At 44.1% G+C, this 24965-nt stretch overlaps 1 protein-coding gene across 2 annotated transcripts in view; it reads left to right on the forward strand.

The window, feature by feature from the left end:
* The window catches only part of LOC126413891 (uncharacterized), an 870590-nt gene that overhangs the window by 338625 nt on the left and 507000 nt on the right, over positions 1 to 24965 (forward strand). For both annotated transcript variants that reach the window (XM_050083304.1, XM_050083303.1), the window contains exon 3: positions 18837 to 18859. In XM_050083304.1, the coding sequence (XP_049939261.1) occupies positions 18837 to 18859 (23 nt within the window). The remainder of the gene's footprint in view (positions 1 to 18836; positions 18860 to 24965) is intronic.

Raw genomic sequence — 24965 nt, forward strand, 5'->3', positions numbered from 1 at the left:
CAATATAAAATACGTAAGAAAGACGCTAAATAACAGAATATATCTAGCGATTGTTGTTGTTGTTGTCTTCAGTCCTGAGACTGGTTTGAAGCAGCTCTCCATGCTACTCTATCCTGTGCAAGCTTCTTCATCTCCCAGTACCTACTGCAACCTACATCCTTCTGAATCTGCTTAGTGTATTGATCTCTTGGTCTCCCTCTACGATTTTTACCCTCCATGCTGCCCTCCAATGCTAAATTTGTGATCCCTTGATGCCTCAAAACATGTCCTACCAACCGATCCCTTCTTCTTATCAAGTTGTGCCACAAACTTCTCTTCTCCCCAATCCTATTCAATACCTCCTCATTAGTTACGTGATCTACCCACCTTATTTTCAGCATTCTTCTGTAGCACCACATTTCGAAAGCTTCTATTCTCTTCTTGTCCAAACTAGTTATCGTCCATGTTTCACTTCCATACATGGCTACACTCCATACAAATACTTTCAGAAACGACTTCCTGACACTTAAATCTATACTCGATGTTAACAAATTTCTCTTCATCAGAAACGATTTCCTTGCCATTGCCAGTCTACATTTTATATCCTCTCTACTTCGACAAACATCATCAGTTATTTTACTCCCTAAATAGCAAAACTCCTTTACTACTTTAAGTGTCTCATTTCCTAATCTAATCCCCTCAGCATCACCCGATTTAATTTGACTACATTCCATTATCCTCGTTTTGCTTTTGTTGATGTTCATCTTATATCCTCCTTTCAAGACACTGTCCATTCCGTTCAACTGCTCTTCCAAGTCCTTTGCTGTCTCTGACAGAATTACAATGTCATCGGCGGACCTCAAAGTTTTTACTTCTTCTCCATGAATTTTAATACTTACTCCGAATTTTTCTTTCGTTTCCTTTACTGCTTGCTCAATATACAGATTGAATAACGTCGGGGAGAGGCTACAACCCTGTCTCACTCCTTCCCGAACCACTGCTTCCCTTTCATGCCCCTCGACTCTTATAACTGCCATCTGGTTTCTGTACAAATTGTAAATAGCCTTTCGCTCCCTGTATTTTACCCCTGCCACCTTCAGAATTTGAAAGAGAGTATTCCAGTTAACGTTCTCAAAAGCTTTCTCTAAGTCTACAAATGCTAGAAACGTAGGTTTGCCTTTTCTTAATCTTTCTTCTAAGATAAGTCGTAAGGTTAGTATTGCCTCAATTCTGTCTGAAATGTACGGGAAACAGAAAAATAGAAAACGTTTCGATTTTTGAGTATGAATAGCTGCAGAACTTATGGTAGATAGAAAGGTAGCAGCATGCACAACTAATGGAGTCATGTGAGGTATGTGAACAAATATATATCTATGAATTTCCGAATTTAGAATCCTGTACCTAAATCTTGAAGCATAGCGCAAGTGAGTGTCATATAATGCATCAAGTCAGTGTCGTAACTGTATAACGCGTGTAAAGTAATACAAAATATACTTAAGCGCCAAAGAAAGTGATACAGGCATGCGTATTCAGATACAGTGATATGTAAAAAGACAAAATACGGCTGTCGGCAACTCCTGTATAAGACAAGTGTCTGGCGCAGTTATTAGACCGGTTACTGCTGCTTTGAAGTTTTATGTGAGTTTGAACGTGGTGTTATAGTCGACGCACGAGCGATGGGACATAGCATATCCGAGGTAGCGATGAAGTGGGGATTTCCCCGCGAGTGTACCGTGAATATCACGAATCCGATAAAACATCAAATCTCCGACATCACCGCAACCGGAAAAAGAGCTAGGAAGAACTGGAGCAACAACGACTGAAGAGAATCTTCAGTTTTCAGTGTTGGGCCATCAACAAGTGTCAGCGTGCGAATCATTCAACGAAACATCATCGATATGGGCTTTCGGAGCCATAGGCCCACTCGTGTACCCTTGATAGCTGCGCGACAAAGTTTTACGCCTCGCTTGGGCGTGTCAATACCGACATTGGACTGTTGATGACTGGAAACATGTTGCCTGGTGGGACGAGTCTCGTTTCAAATTGTATCGATCGGATGGACGTGTACGGGTATGGAGACAACCTCGTTAATCCACGGACCCTGCATATCAGCAGGTGACTGTTCAAGCTGGTGGATGCTCTGTAATGGTGTGGGGCGTGTGCGGTTGGAGTGATATGGGACCCCTGATACGTCTAGATACAACTCTGCAGGTGACACGTACATAAGCATCCTATCTGATCACCTGCATCCATTCATGTCCATTGTGCAATCTGACGGACGTGGATAATTCTAGCAGGACAATGCGACAACCCATACGTCCAGAATTGGTACAGTGTGGCTCCAGGAACATCCTCTGAGCTTAAACACTTCCGCTGGGCCGTGCGGTTCTAGGCGCTACAGTCTGGAACCGAGCGACCGCTGCGGTCGCAGGTTCGAATCCTGCCTCGGGCATGGATGTGTGTGATGTCCTTAGGTTAGTTAGGTTTAATTAGTTCTAAGTTCTAGGCGACTGATGACCTCAGAAGTTAAGTCGCATAGTGTTCAGAGCCATTTGAAACATTTGAACCACTTCCGCTGGCCATTAAACTCCCCAGATATATTTGGGATGGCTTTCAACGGGCTGTTCAGAAGAGTTCCCCACACGCCTCGTACTCTTACGGATTTATGGACAGACCTACAGGATTCATGGTGTCAATTAACTCCAGCACTACTTCAGATATTAGTCGAGTCCATGCCACGTCGTGTTGCGGCACTTCTGCGTGCTCGCGGGGCACTACACGGTATTAGGCAGGTGTACCAGTTTCTTTGACTCTTCAGTATATTTGGCACCTAGTAATCGCTGATTAGAAATTTAAATTCTCTTGAGCCAAGAATTCATATAATGTACACTATAGGTTAACATGTAACAATTAAGTTTTGGGAAGTAGAATATATACCTGCTGATGGTAGGATGGAAAATGAAAGATCTCAGAGTACTGACAAGACTATAAAACGTTGTCTTGCATAAGGCAGAATTCCTGTCCTGTTTTTCTTTGCAAGCACTTAATATAAGAACAGCTACATCCAAGAGATGGTTATTGTAGGTAAACAGTTGACGATGACTGACGCCGCACTCTGTGAAGAGGCGTTGCGCGAGCGTGGCGGGCGGTGCCAAGTGCGGGCGGAGAAAGTTGTGAGAGGGCAGGGAGCCGAGGCAACGGCCCCGCTGGCTGGGCTGGCACACGCGCCGGGCACGCACAATCCCGCACGCACGCGGGCGCCGCCGGCGGACCGTTAAGCGTGGGCCGAGCGTTCCGGCACGGGAGGCAGACGCGGCCGCCGCGGCTGCGGCCTTAGTATGGCGCGGACGGCGCCGGGGGCGCTACGGGACCGGCGTACGGACCCTACCACGGCCGGCGGCCGCAGAACAACGTGGCTACCGTCTCACGTAGTAGCTGTAGACGTAATTATTACTAACAGCTCCATCGTTCTGGAATGTTACTAAGCCAACCTGACAAAGTGCTTGTTATGCTGTTAAAAGAGCGCTCCCCTTTGGCGCTAGGATAGGGAAAAACCTACTGGTTGAAACCGATACCGGTATAGTAGTTCTGAATAACAGGTACACTACTGGCCATTAAAATCGCTACACCACGAAGATGACGTGCTACAGACGCGAAATTTAACCGACAGGAAGAACATGCTGTGATATGCAAATGATTATCTTTTCAGAGCATTCACACAAGGTTGGCGCTGGTGTGGGCACCTACAACGTGCTGACATGACGAAAGTTTCCAAACGATTTCTCAAACACAAACAGCAGTTGACCGGCGTTGCCTGGTGAAATGTTGTTGTGATACCTCGTGTAAGGAGGAGAAACGCGTACCATCACGTTTCCGACTTCGATAAAGGTAGGATTGTAGACTATCGCGATTGTGGTTTATCGTATCGCGACATTGCTGCTCGCGTTGGTCGAGATCCAATGACTGATAGCAGAACATGGAACCGGTGGGTTCAGGAGGGTAATACGGAACGCCGTGCTGGATTCCAACGGCCTCGTATCACTAGCAGTCGAGATGACAGGTATCTTATCCACATGGCTGTAACGAATCGTGCAGCCACGTCTCGATCCCTGAGTCAACAGATGGGGACGTTTGCAAGACAACAACCATCTACACGAACAGTTCGACGACGTTTGCAGCAGCATGGACTATCAGCTCGGAGACCGTGGCTGCGGTTACCCTTGACGCTGCATCACAGACAGGAGCGCCTGCGATGGTGTAGTCAACGACGAACCTGGGTGCACGAATGACAAAACGGTATTTTTTCGGATGAATCCAGGTTCTGTTTACAGCATCATGATGGTCGAAAAATGGTTCAAATGGCCTGAGCACTATTCGACTTAACATCGATGGTCATCAGTCCCCTAGAACTTAGAACTACTTAAACCTAACTAACCTAAGGACATCACACACATCCATACCGAGGCAGGAATCGAACCTGCGACCGTAGCGGTCACGCGGTACGAGACTCAAGCGCCTAGAACCATGATGGTCGCATCCGTGTTTGGCGACATCGCGATGAATGCACATTGGAAACGTCTATTCGTCATCGCCATACTGGCGTATCACCCGGCGTGATGGTATGGGGTGCCATTGGTTACACGTCTCGGTCACCTCTTGTTCGCATTGACGGCACTCTGAACACTGGACGTTATATTTCAGATGTATTACGACCCGTGGCTCTACCCTTCATTTGATCCCTGCGAAACCCTACATTTCAGCAGGATAATGCAGGACCGCATATTACAGATCCTGTACGGGCCTTTCTGGATACAGAAAATGTTCGACTGCTGCCCTGGCCAGCACATTCTCCAGATCTCTCACCAATTGAAAACGTCTGGTCAATGGTGGCCGAGCAACTGGCTCGTCACAATACGCCAGTCACTACTCTTGATGAACTGTGGTATCGTGTTGAAGCTGCATGGGCAGCTGTACTTGTATACGCCATCCAAGCTCTGTTTGACTCAATGCCCAGGCGTATCAAGGCCGTTATTACTGCCAGAGGTGGTTGTTTTGGGTACTGATTTCTCAGGATCTATGCACCCAAGTTGCGTGAAAATGTAATCACATGTCAGTTCTAGTATAATATATTTGTCCAATGAATACCCGTTTATCATCTGCATTTCTTCTTGGTGTAGCAATTTTAATGGCCAGTAGTGTATTTCTCGGTATTTGTCTGCTTCCGGTTATAACACTTAGTTTTTTATTTTTTACTAATAACTGGAAGACAGCACCAAAATATCAGTTAACCACTGCAACAGCCCAATTTTTCTGTTTTTAAATGTATCTTTCTTTAAAAAAATATTAATTTTTCCTTTCAAATATTAAATTGTTATAGAAGCTGGGAAAAGCGATAAGTACTATCTTAATAACAATTCTGACAGCAACGAAAAACAAACACATGCCATAAGAAATGGTACAGCATTACTGGGGCAGTAATGGACCAACTACACAAAGGAATTACAGACACCGGCTATGAGCGAGCATTGATTGAAGTTTTATGCCGGCCAGGATTTCAACCCGCGTTACTAGGAAGATGCTCAGACCACCGAGCCATCCGGACACAGTGGCCATTCCCTAGCTCATCTCCCGTCAGACCGAAATTCTCAACTTACCCACACACTGGTAATGTGCTGCCCGTTGCCTATCATAACAATGAGCCTGTTACCATGTGGCGTGGCTTATTGGATGGTACGCGTGTATATGCAGTGTTCGTGAATTGCTCCGTCTGGTCTATATGGCAGTTTCACGCTGTCGTTGTCGGAGATCTGTTAAATTACAAAATGGCACCACCCCTAATCTGAAAGTATTTTATGATATGCGGTACCAGTGAAGCATATGGTCCATTTCCTTTAAAAGATTGAAACGGGAGGAGCCACAAGAAACTTATAAAAAATATAAGGTGAAAAAATTGGAAGTGTTGATTTTATATATCTTGAAACAGAGGGAGTCAAAGTTTTCCAGTCTTTACTAGATTTCTACGTTTACTACAGAGAATTATAGGAATAAAAAAACCGAAAATCGGTTATTTTAGAAACCGGTTATTTTGAGCGATTTTAACTCTCAGGTTAAATTGGTGTGGGCAAAAAGGTACAACCGAAGACCGATTGTTTCAGCGATTACCGCCATTCCTATTTGGAGCCAGTGTTGAAGTGTTGTGTACATGCCAGTCATTTGTGTGGATAAACGCTGTCAAGGGGAGCGACTTGAAAATGTGACAATATAGCAGAAATGTGCTGTTATTTGTGGACCACAAGAAACATTCTCCACTACTTCCTCTCGTATTTTACGTTAATTTGACTTGGACTTTTGATGTCCAACGAAATAAAACACACTGATTGAAACGAGAGGAAAATAACTGACTGATGTTCAAACCCTAACCAACAATTCTTCATACGGAAACTGCCTTTATCAGGAAGCGGAAGTCCAACAGGAGTGCGTGGCTCTAGTGAACAGGAGACTCATCTGTTGGTTCTGCAGCTTCGAAATCCAACAGAACGTCCTCGAGCTGTTAAATTCACCTGATCTTACCTGCAGCGCTGCTGCCAGTGCGTTGCACTCTGATAACAAATTGTGGCACTATATCGCTCTTGACGGGGGGCGGGGGTTGTTACATCCATAATTGAATAACAGACAAATCTGAATAAAGCTTAATATATTGTCGATGCCGAGCGTCCACCAGTTTCGAAGGTGAATATTCCTTACATCAATTCCACAAGGTTACAAACGCTCTGATCAGAATTCACAGAGTTCTCGTGACCGTAACTTCTTACTCTCGACCCAACCAAACCGATACCGAAGAAAAAGTTACTCTCATACAAATTTACGCTGATAAGCTGTCACAGCTGTACTATGCTTTGCGGCATATGCTTTACTTGCCATTCGGGATGTCTAACAACTCCTGAATAATTCAGGGACTGCTGGCACTTAAGAATGTGATATTCTACCAGGCACAAAACTATAAAATAATGTAAACAGTTTTTGATGTTGCTGAGCAACGGTCATACAACAACATTCTTATGAACACACCACCATTTGACTGTATTGTTGTTTATTTAATTACGATCCAGGTTTCGGCCTTTTATGCCATTTTCAAGTGATTGAGTTTATCTTATGTAATAAACGTCAGTCACTTGAAAATGGCATAAAAGGCCGAAGCCAGGGTCATAATTAAATATACAACAATACACTTCCTTGGACTCTTTCCAGCGGGTCGTACCGAAGGTGTGTCCACTTCTGCCAACTACGCAGTTTTTTGCTTAGGGCACAGTGTGTGTAACTCCTCCAGCTTACGAACGTTCCCAACGGCATGGGCTGAGTCTACGACATTGATGACTTAACGTTTTTATGGCCAACACTGCCCTGCTACGTGGCCACTGCTTACCTCTGGCTCTCTTGAATTCAGATCAATAAGCCGAATTAATGTGCAAATATCTCGTGATTCTGCGCTCGAATTACGATGCTGTCTTAACTAGACTTATTCTAATAAAATTTTCTACACATCTATATATGATCACGCCTGATTATTTATCTCCTTTATTATTTTGATCTATTAATTTATTGACGTGGAATGTGATGAGCGTGGACAGTGGACAAAAGTACCACTGTCACGTCTTGCACACATTAAACGAAGTTGCCCTATTTGCTGGTGTATCAGCACGGACTGTCCACATGTTTTCAAGGAATGGTGAAACACTCGCAGCCGTATAACATGACGTAAGAACAAGGATCATAAAAAAGATCCTAACCAGCAGGCACCAAAGACAACTGTTACATCTTGTCAGCGACACTCGATTGAAAACCATACAGGTATTGCTGCTGTGAATGAATGCAGTTCTATCTCAACATGTATCCTAGTGAACACTGGGAAAGGAACTGTACTTAAAGAACATTTGAAGTCTGGTACCTCAAAAAAGACCTTTGCTCACTGTGAAACAAAAATCTGTGCCTTTGAATGTGCCAGACAACAAAAACTGGAGGGTTGGTGACCGGAGGCACATAACGAGGTTCTACAAGTCACGATTTAGCCTCTTGCAAGTCCATCATTGACCCAGCTACTTCTAACCCACATTTTGTAGAGGGTGTAGTCGAGGGTGGAGGGGACTCCGTGATGTTTTAGGGGCGTTTTTCGTACCATGGCTTACGCCCACTTTTTCAGTTTAGCGTGAACGTGAACCAAGATCAGGAATGAATTATCACTTTTGTCATATCTCAGAGGGGTTATGTTTGTACTCACTTGAATACGCGGGAGATTTTACCTACCTTGGCCCTCCATCTAGTGGCCGAACATTGCTACGCCTGACTGTTAACATCATGAACTTGAAGGCATGGGCTTCTTGTCCCTCTGTTGGATATCAGACGAAGGTGAGAATGATTCCTTTTATTTTTTTCTCTTTATTATTACTTCACACTCGTCGATCCATACGGGCATGGGATGGGGTGACAGCAGTGCAGAATTCCGCTCTTCAGCCAAGAGGTTTTTTAAAAAAAATAAAACAAAGATGAGGAGAAAATCCATTACGACAGTTTTTCTTTATGAAGTAAAACTCGAAGACAGGCAGCTATAGTCCGTTCGGCATAAGAATAAACCTGATGCAAGCATTGCACAATGTGTTCTTCCGTGTTTGCTGGAACCTCATTGGATTTCCGTTTCACGTGGAATTGCAGCGAAGCTGTCTCAAGTATTGACAAGTACGATAATAAGGGTACGTTTTGTGCTGTGCGTTACGCGCACATCGACTTAGCGATATACGGGACAACAGCTTTACAGGCACATTTTAACTTGGACGGCACTGGTCGGTCAGCTGGTACAGCTAGCCTGCAGTAACGTGGCCAGCTGCAGTTCAGACGTAAAAAGAGACGAGCAGAGGAGCAATACAGCTTCGAATGCCATTTAATTTTTAAACAGAATGAGATAATACACTGCAAATCTCCCACAATCACTCCTTAGACGACTAGACGAAAACGGCAAACATTATTGTTTTTTGCTAACGTACTATTGTAATTAAAAACAAAAGTGATGAAAATTCCTGACATGACGACGGGGTAATTTTTCTGCATTAGCTATGTGTAACGTAAGAGATTATTGAAGGATTTCACCATATAGTTAAACATTGAAGCCACTGAAGGTATTACTTACAGGCAGTCGTCTGGTAATCTCTTAGCTCCTTCCTTATCCGAATCCGAGAAATACATTTCAGTTCTGGAAGTGTCACCTACTACGTTGATAACGAGCCTATCAACAACAGAATACACGAAGCCAACCAGGCGTAGCATTTTCGCTTCTTTTATGACGAGCCGTTCTGCAGTGACGAGCGTTCGGCAGTGACGTGTGAAAAATCTGCATGCGATAGTTCCAGTACGTCTGGCAGCTTAACAGTCTTGTTACTTCTCGGATCAAATCCCGCAGCTTGGCTCCAGATCAGTTCTGTTGGGTTCATATTCTAATGGTACAGTGGCAAATGTAAAAATGCAGTATTTGTATGATGTGCTCGATGCCGTGGAAATGATTGTTTTTCATGTTTCTACGATACTTATGCACTTCTGTGGTATAAAACGATGGACATAGTCCAAATAAAGAGGATTTGGTTTTTCATTTTTGCCTTTAAAATTAAATTATGTTTTCTTACTCTAAACAACTTTTATGAACAGTCTTTCATAAAACATCGATAATTAAAGATTTGTATCTGAAATGGAAACAGGAATTTTGCGTGCAATATCTAATTAAAACAAGAAGACGTGCATTATACACAGAAATGATGAGTTATATAATTACGAGATGTAGGTATTTCAAATTGAACGAGAAAAATAAATAATACTGGGGAGACTTGAAACCAGCGCACGAATAACCACATTGCGTTAACATTCCATTACGCTCCCGCATTACACGTTCACTGTGGATTTGATTGTCAACTGCAGTATATACAACACTTCAAAGCCGATTGTCTCCGTAAATTTATGAAAAACCTTAAGAGCAGCCGATTTCTCGACACTTTTTAACCGTGTTCCGCTACGGAGCAGAAAGCAGCCTCCGCCATTTTCGTACTGCGTATTAACAGCGCGACAATCAGAGCACAACGCTGCAGAGGCTGTGACTACACGATTTTTTAAATAAAAAGTACGTAGCTAAAGCGTTATTAAGAAAACCGTTAATGGCTGTTAATACATTTGAATATCTTAGCGTTTCATTTAACGTAACTTAGTAATAAGATATCTAATACATAAGTAGGACCTACTTCCAAGAACGCAACACCAGTGTGCATGTGCTACTGCTTCTGACCAATCATCGCGTTTGTGTTTGCTTACATCAGGTTTGTTCTTATGATGAACTGATTATAGACAATGAAACGAGGGATATCCAGAAAGTAAAGAACGTTTGCGCATACTGTCCGTGTATCTGCCTTGTGTCAGCCGCTCATCGCTTTCTAGTGACCAGCGTCATGCGGACAGTTGCCGCGTGCGGTTGTAAGTCGGACCTTGTAATGTAAAAAATGGTTCAAATGGCTCTGAGCACTATGGGACTTAGCATCAGTCCCCTAGAACTTAGAGCTACTTAAACCTAACTAATCTAAGGACATCACACACATCCTTGCCCGAGGCAGGATTCGAACCTGCGACCGTAGCGGCCGCACTGTTCCAGACTGAAGCGCCTAGAACCGCTCGGCCACAGCGGCCGGCCCTTGTAACGTAGTAAGTGCAGAAGTAGTTGTGACCATGGCTGCGCCGATTTCGAATCCCGCTGACTGCGAGATGTTATTCGTTTTCTGCAGATGGAAAATGTTAGACCCTGTGAATTCACCACAGACCTGTTACCATTTATGACGAAACTGTAATGAGTGCACCCAGCGTCTGAATACGCAATGTACGCAGTCACTGCCTGAAAGTGTTGTATAGTGTTTAACCCTTTCACTGCTGTGGGAATGTGTACACGTTCAGCTACGCCGTTCTCCAGGTGTTATGGACGTGTATACGTGCCACTTGTGTTTTCCTACAGTGCTATCGACGGTCTATATGTGTCCTGAGCCGCCAACCTCTCACTGCTACGGACGGGTTACTTCCATTACTCAGTGAATAAAAAAAGTAACAAACATCGATGATACAACACATGTGCTTCAATGCATGGTATCGTTCCCACCCCCTCCAAAAAAAACCACACCTCGTTTTGATATCTTGAATCGTTTGTGAGATATGACTATTGTTATGACCACATAATTCGCGTTGCGCAAGGACGTGAATGGGCGCGACCGTCCTTCGGATGCAAAACCCAGTAACTCGAGAACGAAGTAAGATATCGTTCTGCTCTCAATTTTAAATAAAATTTCGATGGATTATCTACACTTAATTCGCTGCCGTGTATGAACAAAATCAACCATACTCGAACTTTACGCAATGTGTTTATATCTTCGCAAAATGTTTAAAATCTTGCACAATGTGTTACTTAGTTTGATGCAGTGCATTAGCTATAGCATAGAACAAAAAGAAATTCAGTGCTTTATCGAGCGAAAATATCAGCCTGTAATATGTGCCAAAAATCAAATGTTTTAACCTAATAGTTTTCTTAGAATCGGATGATGAGTATTTCATAGCAGCCGGCAAGTTCGTAGGGGATAACTGGGCGCGTCACACGCGAGCGTCCTTCGGATAGAAAACCCAATAACTCGCCAACGAAATGAGATAGCATTCTGCTGTCAGTTTTTATCTATATTTAATTCACTGCAATGTATCAGCTAAATCAACTATACGCAAAGTTTACGCAATGCCTTATTTACCTCTGTAGAATCTTTTAAGTTTCATGCAATGTTTTACTAATTTGACGCAGCGCATTAAGTATGACGGATAACGAAAATAAATTCAGTTCTTTATTGAGTGAAGATGTCAGACTCTAAGACGTGTAAGAATCAAATTTTTCTCGTAATAGTTATTGAAAAAACAGATAATACAGCAATTATTTCATATCGACCGGGACGCCGGCCGGAGTGGCCGAGCGGTTCTAGGCGCTACAGTCTAGAACCGCGCGACCGCTACGGTCGCAGGTTCGAATCCTGCCTCGGGCATGGATGTGTGTGATGTCCTTAGGTTAGTTAGGTTTAAGTACTTCTAAGTTCTAGGGGACTGATGACCTTAGCAGTTAAGTCCCATAGTGCTCAGAGTCATTTGAACCATTTCGACCGGGACGCCGTCTCTCAGCACAAGCAGGAGCATTTGCCGAGCAGTGCAGCCGTAATGAAATCCACCTCGGCGCGGAATGCAGAGAGCACATCTGCAGCACGAAAGGTTTACGAATTATAGAACAGATGTTCATGGCGAAATGACGTCAGGGCGACCCTCCGCCATTACACATTCGCTGAAACAAAAGGCGGATTCGACCATTCGAGAGAATCGACGATTCATTATTTGCGACGTGCGTAAACAATGTCAGGAAGTCTTGTTGAGCTCTGCACGAAATTATCACTCCGCGCATAGGGCACGGTGGGCGCCACGCACGCTCCGGATTACGGAAAGATCCGACAATGGGTGCTGCATTTGCGTTCTTGGAGTGGTACGCAAATGTAGCAAGGTTCAAATGGCTCTAAGCACTATGGGACCTAACATCTGAGGTCATCAGTCCCACAGTCTTAGAACTACTTTAAACCTAACTAACCTAAGGACATCACACACATCCATGCCCGTGGGAGGACTCGAACCTGCGACCGTAGCAGCAGCGCGGTTCCGGACTGAAGCGCCTAGAACCGCTCGGCCACAGAGGCCGGCAAATGCAGCAAGGGATGGCAACATGTCTTTTGACCAGAAAGTTACAGGAGATGAAACATGGGTTTCTCGTAACACGTAACAGCCCCACAATGAAGCGACAGTCTATGACAGGCTGTTCCAACCGAGCTCCAGGGAGCCGGAGCGCTCCGGAGCGCTCACTGCGGCAGCTCGGAGCCCGCGTGGAGGGGGAAAGCGAACTCACTGCCCCCTGGCCGCATGCAGCCGTAATAATCCGTGCTCAATGACAGCTATGACTAGCCGCGGGAGCTCTGTACCTCTATTGGAGGATACCTTTCTATTCATTGAGAGGGATAGTCGACCGCAGTGTTTTGTATGTCATAAAGTATTTAATTCTGCGAAGAGGTACAATATACTGAATTAAATACAGTCAGGTAGAAGGCGTTGCACGCAGAGAACTGGCAGCCAGGCTTAAGAACGACATACCAGTAGACGTATGTTTAAAAACGGATTCGTAATACGGAGGGTATCAAAACGTGCAACATAGTTCGTGTTCTGTAATGCACCAAGAGGCACTGTGTGCTGAAACAGTAGAGCTAGGTGGCGTAATGAAAAATGTCGTGAAGTGTGTGAATTTTGGGCGTCTTCAAAGGATTCCTGAAAAATGTGGAAGCGGAGTATGGGGATATATCTTACCACAGTACAGTTCGTTGGCTGAGTCGGGGAAAAGTTCTTGATGTTTTCTTTGCCATTAGTGAGGAAATACCCATTTCGAAATGAAAGGGGGAGAAATGCGTTGTCTGAAAGATATAAAATGGATATCAGACCTGGCGTTCCTAGCTGACATAACTATGCATCTGAATAATTTAAATCTGTCATTGCAAGGCAAAGGGCAGCTAATCGTTGACATGCACGCGACCAGATCAAAGTGTTCATGGAAAAGTTACGTTTATCTGAGAGACAGATGAGTAATGGACATCTAACCTTCTTCAATCATCTTGCTTCTTTAAAACTACCTGAAGGTACTACTTTCGGCAATTACCAAGCAAACTTAAAGCAGCTCATCACGTCGTTTGAAACACGATTCCGCGACCTCACTAGTTTGGAAACGGAACTTAAGGTGTTCAGCACTCCTTTTTCAGTTTCCACCGATGACTTGTCATCGTCACTTCAATTGGAGATTATTGATTTGCAAAATTCAACTTTGTTGAACGAGAGGTACTACAACACGTTGTATTTGTCACGATGGTAGTGTTCATTACAGAAAAAACATTTCCCAAACTTCACAACAATGCCGCTCAGATCATGTGCATGTTTGGATCTACGTTTTGATGTGAGCAGCTTTTCTGAGCAATGAAAACAGTTATAAAGTAAGGAACGATCGCTTCTTCAGGATGCAACAATGAAGGCTATCCTGCGCATTAACGCTGCGAACACTTTGACGCCTGATATTTCCGATCTTGCAATGAAAAGAAAATTTCAAACTACAGAGGCGCAATAAATTTAGTATGCAATATCTTGTAAAACATTTGTTTCTTATTTATTTCCTGAAGATCGTATTTCCTGGTGTAGCACGTCACCACGTCGTAGCAGCTAAGAGTGTGAGGTTGTCGATCTTGTAAGACGCAGCTGGCAGATCAAAACCCTTGCCTTGCCGCCTGCCTCAGCCAGCCGTGCCACGTGCCGGCGTGCCGGCCCACTTGACGTCACAGCGAGCGACGCGGCTCCCTGGAGCAGGGAGCGCTCCGCGGCTCACAACGGAGCCCACGAGCTGGAACAGCCTGGTCTATGGAGTGGCGTCATCCTCACTCGCCACAGAAACCATGCAAGTTCGAGCAAAATGCAAGTTAAAAACTGATGGCTTTTGTTTCTTGGGGGACTGAAGTGGTCCTACTCGTCGATTTCATGCCCCGCAGCACAACAGTCTACAGTGATGCACTCTGTGGTGCTACCCTTGAATGTCTTCGTCAGGCTATCCAGAACCGCAGAAGAGGCAACCTCTCTCTCGTGGAATTGTTCTGTTGCAGGACAATGCACTCCCGCATAGGGGAAAGTGACCTGTTATCGGGTACCGTTTTTAAAGTTAAGATTGCCGCTGAATTAGCAGTCTTTTAATAATGGAAAATGTGCTGTACTATTACAAGGGAATATTTAAATACTACCGTTACAGAAAATCTTCGAATATTTTCTCAATCTGTAGTAGCAGGACAAAGAATTACAACGTGTAATTTTTACCTCTAGGAAATATGGTTCCTAATATAGGGTTTTCAGTTTTCCTGATCACGGGTCGCAGATAAATACTAAAATTTCATGAATTAGCAACACAGTCTTTGTGACTTTATGCCTTACCGACGGATCTGTTGCATTTACGCTTCTCGGGTTTGCAGCCGGATCGCATTGTGTAACTCGCTCAATACTTCATCGATGTAGCTGCTCCACATCATTAGCTGGTGGTAGCTGCTGCTGTCACTCACTGGTGCAAGGAGCGTGCTGTAAGAGTTACACAATACGATCCGGCGGCAAACCCAAGAAACATATTTGCAACATAGTCTGTATTCACACCATGAGTTTGTTACAGAACTAGAGAGTGCTGCATTATTGTCGGTTACTCTTCAGACGATTCAGCCATTACAACGAAAAAGTTGTCTTTGTGCATTTTGATACAGAAGTCATGTTTAAAATTTTTCCAAACGCATAGTACTAGCGAAAGCAACAGATGCACTCAATCCAGGTGTCTTTAGAAGTAACGGTTGACCACAGATGATCGCAGTAAATACACTCCTTGTCCTCTACATATTCAGCTGGTGAGTCTTTCAAGGTGTTCTCATCAAGGGCTTTCAACATGTTTTCATCAAGGCTTGAATCAGAGTATTCCTGACCATGATCCAGCCGTTACATGCCTCTCAGTTTCTTCTTTACGAACAGCTTCCTTTTGGCAGCCCCAGGTGTTGAAGGTCTATCAGATGCAACAAACGGAGCTCCTGGAGTAGGTTGTGTTGAAGGTGGCGTCTTTCCTGTAGTCTTGGTACACGTCTACCTTTTTCCCTTTAGCTAGAGGCTGCTCCGGAGAGTTTTATTAAGGAATATGACGTCAACACTACTGCTTTACCTGCTCGTGGTGCTAGGTATGATAGTGGAAGCAGAGGAGGCGAGCTGATTTCAAAAATAGAAACTGCTGCAGAGTACTCAGAAGGAAAATCCATAGATGATTAAACCAGGGGATCACAAGAATATTCCAAATAATTTAAACCATTTGCAGCCATTTCCATTGTTGCGGCTCTGGAATATGTCCTACCCACGAGCGGACCAACGTTTTTGTCTCTCGAATAAAATTCAGAAAATCTAGTTGTATATATTGCCGCTAAATTTCAGGTACTCGAAATAGTGCAACCTATTTCTGCTCGCTATTAGGAACCATCCCTTACTTCTGTTTACGCACAACCTAATTGTTACGTGAACGATGGACGACAGTTTTATCCATTAGGTAAGGAAGAGCATGCTTCAAACTAATATCTCATATGAAATACTTTGAAAGTGCCCCTTACCTGGCTTGAGGAAAGACTTCCAACTGAAGAATATTTATCTTGACCACACTGCAAAAATAGATGTGGAGAGCGAAACGTTAACAGCTTCGGCACCAAACTCACGCTAGCGTATCCCAATGAACCTAGCTACTGATTGTCGGAACGAGCTACACAGTGCAGCGTGAAGGAATGGAGATATTCAGCTGCCTAGCATTAGACAACAACCCGAAGTAGGATACTTTGCCCTACTACCCGGCAGGCGCAAGCTCTGCCGCGTGAGAAATTCGCTTGGGACGTTTTCGGTCATCCGCCCTGCAGTCCGAACCTGGCACTGCCGACGTTTTCCTGTTTCGAGGACTGAAGGATCACCTTGCTGGTAAACCCTTCTCTTTGTGCTTGATGTCTTCCTCCGTGACGATGGTTTCTTCTAACAGGACAACTGTGCTTGTCACGGGCAGAATCGTGCTCACACCGTTTTGAGGAGTACGATGGTGAACTTACTTTGATGTGTTGGCCATCAAAAGTTTTATGATATGAACTCGATGGAACACGAGTCGTACGCTATCTGCTGCCAGCTCAGCGCCCACAAACCATCGGTCTATATTGACGGGAATTGATTGACCTTATAGACATGAAGTACCACACGCATCTGACACCCACCAGTATGTCGAATCCATGCCGTAGTGATCACTACTGTACTGGTGGTCCAACACGTTGTCAAGCAGCTGATGTTAATGTTTTGGCCCATAAGTGTATAGGCTTATAGCAGACGTTCTCAGTATCCTGCAGTGGACAGTATCCTAACGGCATCCGGTGCAACAGAGCAATCACCTGGTGTATAGATTGCATTATATTGACGACTAGCTCGCTTTGTACTGTATTTGTGACTACGCTATACCAAATTGTCTTCAATGTTTTTCGAAACCTCTGCTTGGTGTTAGATTACACATCAGCCTGCGGCTGATGAATTATAGCTTTTGTGCACAGCTACTTTTGGGGCACGTTTGCAACTTGTTTTCGTCGGTACTTACTGCACCTCAGCTGTGAATAGAGATCTGAATTTCAGCCATTACCTAACAGTGCCTGTGCTGTAATAAAGTTCATTTAAATGACAGATATAGAACGCGCCGATACTACCATTCTCTTGATGCATTAATGTCTGATGATAATGGTAATACAAACAATAGAATGCGTGAAGACTTTCAGTTACTGTAAAGTGGAGATATTGAGCGGCTGATTGGAAGATATAAAAGAAGTTGAGTATTATAGCTCAGCTTCCGAAAAATGCGCTCTCTCTCTCTCTCTCTCTCTCTCTCTCACTCACCCACACACACACACACACACACACACACACACACACACACACACACACACACACACACGGGCGCGCGCGCGCACTGCTCTGACCCAACTAGGCAGGAACATGTAACGGTGTCTGCGTGCGCGCATGTGTGTGTGTGTGTGTGTGTGTGTGTGTGTGTGTGTGTGTGTGTGTGTATGTGTTTGTTATAAAAGATTGCGATGTGGTAAGCTGACTTAGAATATTAATTATTTTTTAATGTGTCAATCAGCCGCTCAGTGTGGAGGCAGTTATTTCATACTCAGTCCTTATTGAGAAAGTCTGATCTCAGTGACGTGACTGTAGGTGTGTCGGCAAAACGGTTTCCCATATTGTGTCAATATGGTATTCTGAAAGGAGTGATTCATCAGACACACGAATCACTCGCACACCATGTAGCTTGTACAACAACGCTCGGCCGAGGGACCGGATAGCTAAGATGCTCCTTTGTTGCTGCCATCCCCGGTCGTGAAATTTTAACTTGGCTGTATCGCTCTTGTAAGCAATAGCTTACTGTAACTGTGTTTTCCATGTCCTCCTTGCTTTACTATTAATAAATCAATTATTTTTGGCCTGCCTACTGCACCAACTTTGCCTGTAACTTACTCATAATTTTTTAGTCTTTCGACTGCGTTAATGCGACTCTCCACTTAGTTCCGCCATATACAGGATGTATCAGGGTGGATATAGGGTGTGAAGGGTGTAAAAATTTGGAGACTGTTCCCTGACACCAAAACAAGAAAAAAAAGTCTCGTAAACATGAGTTTTAAAGTGCATACAATAAGAGCTATGAGCACTTGTTCAGTAGAAGAGCTGTGTTTCACAGTAGCTAAGATGAGCAAGTGTTCTTAGCTCTTAAGGTATGCATTTAAGGGCCCATGTTTACTAGACATTTTTTTCTTTTTTTGGTGTGAGGCACCAATCCCCAAATTTTTAAAAAGTCGTGCTGAAACACTCTGTATGGACGTACTTGCCTCGCCATACCACATCATTTTTAAATTAAGAAATCGAGGAGATCGAGCGCATTTCCCACTAACTTGCCTGTCTTTCAGGTAAAAGAAAGACTTCCTTCTTCACCGATTGTTTGTTCATCATAGTATACATTATCTTTCCAATTAATTTTCAGCGTTCCTCAGTTGCTTTAAGTTATAAATGCTTGCACAAGTTGCCAATGCAATATAATAGATTTTGTAAAGTATAATTATTGCACTCCAGATTTTCATTAATCGATGTTTGATTTCTTGCAGGAACCACGTCGGATCTTTTATCGGTGAGTGTTCCTAAGTAATACTTAATGCGACTGCTACCGCTTAGTCAACCATTGTCATCCGTAGTACTTTGCCGGTAACTGCAAGGTTCAAATACTAATAATATAAACTGTTAAGTGATATGTATAGCGCATGTATAAGAAAATAAAGATACATTGATTTTAGCAACGCACCACTTTGATGGTGAGTAACCTGTGAACTACGAGAACATACCATCTTAATTTTACAATAATTTAGAATTATCAGCTTATATAATAACTACAAAAGTTGTAAATCTATACATTTATCATTTATGTAACCATGGTGTTCGTAGTTGCTGTTCAGTTACTTAAGGTATTTGAAATTTCTCTTCCCAGCTGCTAAATAATCGCAGCTATTCAGCGAGAAGCCCTTCGTTTCATTCATTTAAAGCGTCAGCAGTGGTCTGGAATAAAACATATTTACAAATCTGATTTTGGTTCTAGATCTAAAATCATTTCGTTTACAAGCTATTGTAAATATTCTTGGAAATCTGATTCGTCTAAGGCAACTAGATGAAAAGTTGTGTGTATTGTGCCATAAGCGTTTCACTACTTTTCAAATGTGAAGCATTTGCACAGGTAATTTGTGATCTTATTGCTGCATATGTGCCGTCTTGGATCTGTACTTAGCTGGTCTGCGTGCCCAGGACGTCCGATTTTCGGCATTTTACTCATTCCAACTTAACACTCCACTTCCATTGTTCACTGTGTTGTGATTTTAAAATGTGTTTGATTGTAGACCATACTGATGTTTTAAAGATGTGAAACGAAACTCGTGTGATGGAATACTTACGCATTTTCAGTTTACAGATTTGCCTATATTAAGTACTTATTATTTTAAAATAAAAATAACACTAAATAAAAAAATGTGAACTTAGTCACCAGCAAAATTCGTCTTCGGAGACAATTCGGGGAAGTTTGGTCATATCGGGATTGTGTTCTATTAACCTTTGTTGTATTCCCTATCTGATCAAAATATACAGACACCTATTAATGAATATTAATATCGGGTGAGTGCGTCCTTCGCCTTTATGTCTGCATGAACTCTGCAGGGGACGCTTTCAGCGAGGTGTCTGAATGTCTGTCGAGGAATGGCAACTCATTCTTTCAGAGGAGCTGAAACCGGAGAAGGCGGTGACGTTGGAAGGAAGCGATGTCGACGTTCTGACTCGTCTCAAAAGTGTTGCACTGGGTTTAGGTCGGGACACTGGGCTGGCCAGCTCATTGCAACATTGTTATCGTCCACAAACCATTGCCTCGCCTCGCACATGCTGGTGTATGACAGGGTGCGTCATGCTGATGCAATAAATCAGTGTCTCCGAATTGTTCCTGTAGCATACGCAATACATAACGCTGTGAAATGTGTTTACATCGTTCCCGATTTACCGTTTTCTTAAGTGCGAAAGGGGGGCCATACACTAACCACAAATAAACCACCATACCGCAATACCACCTCATCGGTTCTTCACTCGTGACGAAGCATAAGTCGGCAGGTAATTTTCTCAAGGCGTTCGCCAAACCCAAACACTTCCATCCGATTGCCACATGGTATACCGTAATTCATGATGGCAAATTGCTCGTTTACAGTCATCCATTCTCCAGTGGCGTCGCTCTTTACACCCCCTCGAGCGCCAATTAGCGCGGACTACATAAATGTATGGCTTATGAAGAGCTGTTCGACCATTGTGCCCCGGCCTTTTTAACTTCCTGGTACATTTACTGTGCTGGCTGGACAGCTGGTAGCACTTTGGAACTCACAAGTGATTCCTTCCGTGATTCCAAGCGTTTTACTTATAGCTACACTCTGCAGTGTTTCACGGTAACTTTATCGTCTGTACATTATGCCTGTCTGGACTTAGTCTAGATTTCAGTTGCTTCCTGGCGTTTCCACTTCAGTCACATCACCAACAACAGACTTGACAGCTTTAGAAAAAAATGGCTCTGAGCACTATGGGACTTAACTTCTGAGGTCATCAGTCCCCTAGAACTTAGAACTACTTAAACCTAACTAACCTAAGGACACCAGTTTTAGAAGGGTTGAAATATCTCAGATGGATTTGTTACTCAGATAACATTCAATGACTAGTCCACTTTCGAAGTTGAGTCCTGAGCGACCCAGTCTGCTGTTACTGATTGTCTACTGACAAACACAATGCGCCCCGCCTCCTTTTGGAGGAGGAGGAGATTAGTGTTTAACGTCCCGTCGACAACGAGGTCATTAGAGACGTAGCGCAAGCTCGGGTGAGGGAAGGATCGGGAAGGAAATCGGCCGTGCCCTTTCAAGGGAACCATCCCGGCATTTGCCTGAAGCGATTTAGGGAAATCACGGAAAACCTAAATCAGGATGGCCGGAGACGGGATTGAACCGTCATCCTCCCGAATGCGAGTCCAGTGTGCTAACCACTGCGCCACCTCGCTCGGTGATGCCTCCTTTTGCCCATGACATGTAGTGACCAGTTCCGCATTAAACAGGGGTACCTGGATAAGTTTGATCAGATAAGCCGCTGTACAGTGCATTCCACAGGGTACATTGCAGAAACACAATGGATTTTATTTCCTGCCACTGGCCTATAGGGCAAGAAAAAACATGACTGCCTATATGCCTTTCTATGTGCCCTAGTCGGTCTTATATTATTTCCATCTTCTCTTTGCGAGATTAGGATGATATCAACATTATGGTCTACTTCTGATTAATTAGAATAGGTGGTTTGTATGATGATGGTGTGATTAAAGATGTCTTCCGATTTAGTGCACATTACAAGATCACACAGCGCCAAAATGTTATTATTTTTTTCTTTTTTCTCCTTGGGATATGTTCCTGTAGGAACCATGCTATATAGCAGTTTGGGAACAAAATTTTGCTGATAATTTTGTTATTATTTTGTACACTATCTATGGCAGGAAAACGAGAAGAAAACGAAGAGAAGCAAAATCTGTGACCAGTTTGTTATTAAGTTCCACTTCTCCCACAGCAGATGGCGTCAAATTGTTGAAAGTAAACAAAATCAATAAATGTGTGCAGTGTATGTTCCAAATGGCTGTTAACTTCTGAGGTCATCAGTCCCCTAGAACTTAGAACTACTTAAACCTAACTAACCTAAGGACATCACACACATCTACGCCCGAGGCAGGATTCGAACCTGCGTCCGTAGCGGTCGCGCGGTTCCAGACTGAAGCGCCTAGAACCGCTCGGCCACACCGGCCGGCTGCATGTTCCAGCTCAGATGACATTAAAACGTCTAATAAGGAACAAGAAAACTCTTCAAGTAATTAGTAAAAATACGTCATTCTGTAGTAAATCTATTGTAAAGTCTATTGGACACTGAGGTGATAAAAAGACATGGTATGTCTCCTAATATGTCGGACCTCGTTTGCCCAGCAGAAATATTGAGCCCTCCTTCCTCTACAGTCATACATAATTGCGGCAGTGTTGCCGGCGCAGGATTTTGTTGACGCACTGACCTTTCGATTATGTCCCATAAATGTTTGATGGGTGGCCAGATCATAAGCTCGAATTGTCCAGAATTTTCTATACACCATGTCATCCATAAAAATTCCATCGTTGTTTGGGAACATGAAGTCCATGAATGGCCGAAAATGGTCTCCAAGTAGCCGAAAACAACCATTTCCAGTCAAGATTGGTTCACTTGGACCAGAGGACCCAGTCCACTCCATGTAATCAAGACCCACGCCGTTGTGGAGCCACCACCAGCTTGCACAGTGCCCCTTTGACAACTTAGGTCCATGTCTTTGTTAGAACTCGAATCCAACCATTAGCTCTTACTAACTAAAATCGGCACTCATCTGACCTGGCTACTGTTTTACAGTTGTCGAGGGTATGAGTTAATTTCACACAATGTCTCTTGTCTATCACCTCTGACGACTCTACGCAGAAGCCGCTGCTCTCGATCGTGAAGTGAGGGCCATCGGCCTTGCATTGTCGTTGGTGAGAGGTAATGAATGAAGCTTGGTATTCTCGGCACACTGTTGATAATGTGGTTCTCGGAATGTTGAATTCCCGTATGATTTCCAAAATGGAATGTCCCATGCGTCTAGCTCCAATTACCAATACACTGTCAAAGTCCATTAATTCCCGTCGTGCAGTTATACGAAGGTAACCCCAAAAGTAAGGTCTCCTATTTTTTTAGAGAACGCTGTTTGTGTGGCAGTTGGTCACACTGTTATGAAGAGTGCTTCACGCGCTGTGTGTAAACATGCGCACGCCGCGATGAGGCGCTCAGTCTTGGCTCGGCAGCCATTGAGAATGGAACTCCCATTGGATATTACCGCCGAGTGCGAATTGCGCGCAGCTATTCGTTTTTTGAACGCAAAGGGCACTGCGCCGATTGAAATCCATCGCCAATTGACGGAAGTGTATGGTGAGTCGTGCATGGATGTCAAAAATGTTCGTAAGTGGTGTAGAGAGTTTGCAGCTGGTCGGACCGAAATTCACGACGAACAAAGGAGCGGGAGACCGTCAATTTCTGAGGAGACAGTGTTGAAGGTTGAGCAGAGCTTGCGTGAAGATCGGCGCATCGCCCTGGACGATCTCTGCACGTTGGTTCCTGAGGTTTCCCGAAGCACCGCTCACAGAATTTTAATGGAAACATTGAACTACCGGAAGGTGTGCGCAAGATGGGTGCCATGCATGCTGACTGAGGACCACATGCGGCAACGAGTTGATGCTTCCCGCGCATTTCTTCACCGCCTTTCAGCCGAACAGGACAACTTTCTGGAATCAATTGTCACGGGTGACGAAACCTGCGCCCACCGCGTTACACCTGAGACCAAGCAACAATCACGCCAGTGGCGGCATCCTTCTTCCCCAAAGCCGCGGAAATTCAAACAAACACAGTCTGCCGGTAAAGTCACGACAACCGTTTTTTGGGGTGGACAGGGGTATTTTGGTCGACTTTATCCCAACTGGGACCACAATTAACGCTGACAGGTACTGTGAGACTGTGAAAAAACTCAAACGGACAATTCAGAACCGGAGAAGAGGAATGTTGAGCAAGGGCGTACACATGCTCCATGACAACGCTCGCCCACACATATAGCTCGGCAAACCGTTGCTCTCCTGCAACAGTTTCAGTGGAACATAATCACTCACCCACCCTATAGTTCTGACTTGGCGCCCAGTGACTGTCATCTGTTCCCTAGGTTAAAAGAACATTTGGCCGGAAAACGATTCAGCTCCGACGACGAGCTGGAAGATGAGATTCATAACTTTCTGAACAGCATGGCGGCGAGCTGGTATGACATGGACATACAAAAACTGCCACAGCGTCTACAAAAATGGTGATTTTGTCGAAAACTAGCTAAATGTTCAAGCTGTAAACTGATGTAAACCATTGTAGAAGTAAACAGGTCTATGTACTTATAAAAAAAATAGGAAACTTTACTTTTGGGATTACCCTCGTAATCATGTTGGAAATCTTTTAACGTGAATCACCTGAGTGCATATGAGAGCCCCTCCAGTGCACTGTCTTTTTGTAAGTTGTGTACGCGAAACCACCAGCAACTGTGTTAGTGCATATCGCTAATCCCACTGACAGTCTGTCAATGAAAACGAAACGCTTCTAGTGAGACATGTTTTCAATTTGCAGTAGGCCAGTGGTAAGAATAGAAATTGTAAAAAATGCTGGGGATGACCACTCAGAGAGGAATATTGAGGAATGAGAGCGGCACGAAGTTCCCAGCACTGGTGAAAGCCGCAGTAGGTGGTGTGCAGTGCTATTGTAGCAGCACACGCAGGGCGGCGGCGGTGCGTGGTTTTTGTGGGATGGGATGGGAAGGGAAGGGCCGTGCCCTGCCGCGTCCGGCCAGACCTGCAAACAGCGCCGCGCCGTTCTATACCTGCGACCAACAGCTCCGCTAATGGCGGGGGCGTCCCGTCAGCCTGCAGCCTGCACACCATTCTGCCGACGTCGATCGCCGGCCAGATAACTAAGCTATGTTTGTTCCCTTACCACACTACTGGCCATTAAAATTGCTACACCACGAAGATGACGTGCTACAGACGCGAAATTTAACCGACAGGAAGAAGATGCTCTATTATACAAATGATTAGCTTTTCTGAGCATTCACA

This window comes from Schistocerca serialis, chromosome 1, assembly GCF_023864345.2.
Source record: "Schistocerca serialis cubense isolate TAMUIC-IGC-003099 chromosome 1, iqSchSeri2.2, whole genome shotgun sequence".
NCBI classification, from domain to species: Eukaryota; Metazoa; Arthropoda; class Insecta; order Orthoptera; family Acrididae; genus Schistocerca; species Schistocerca serialis.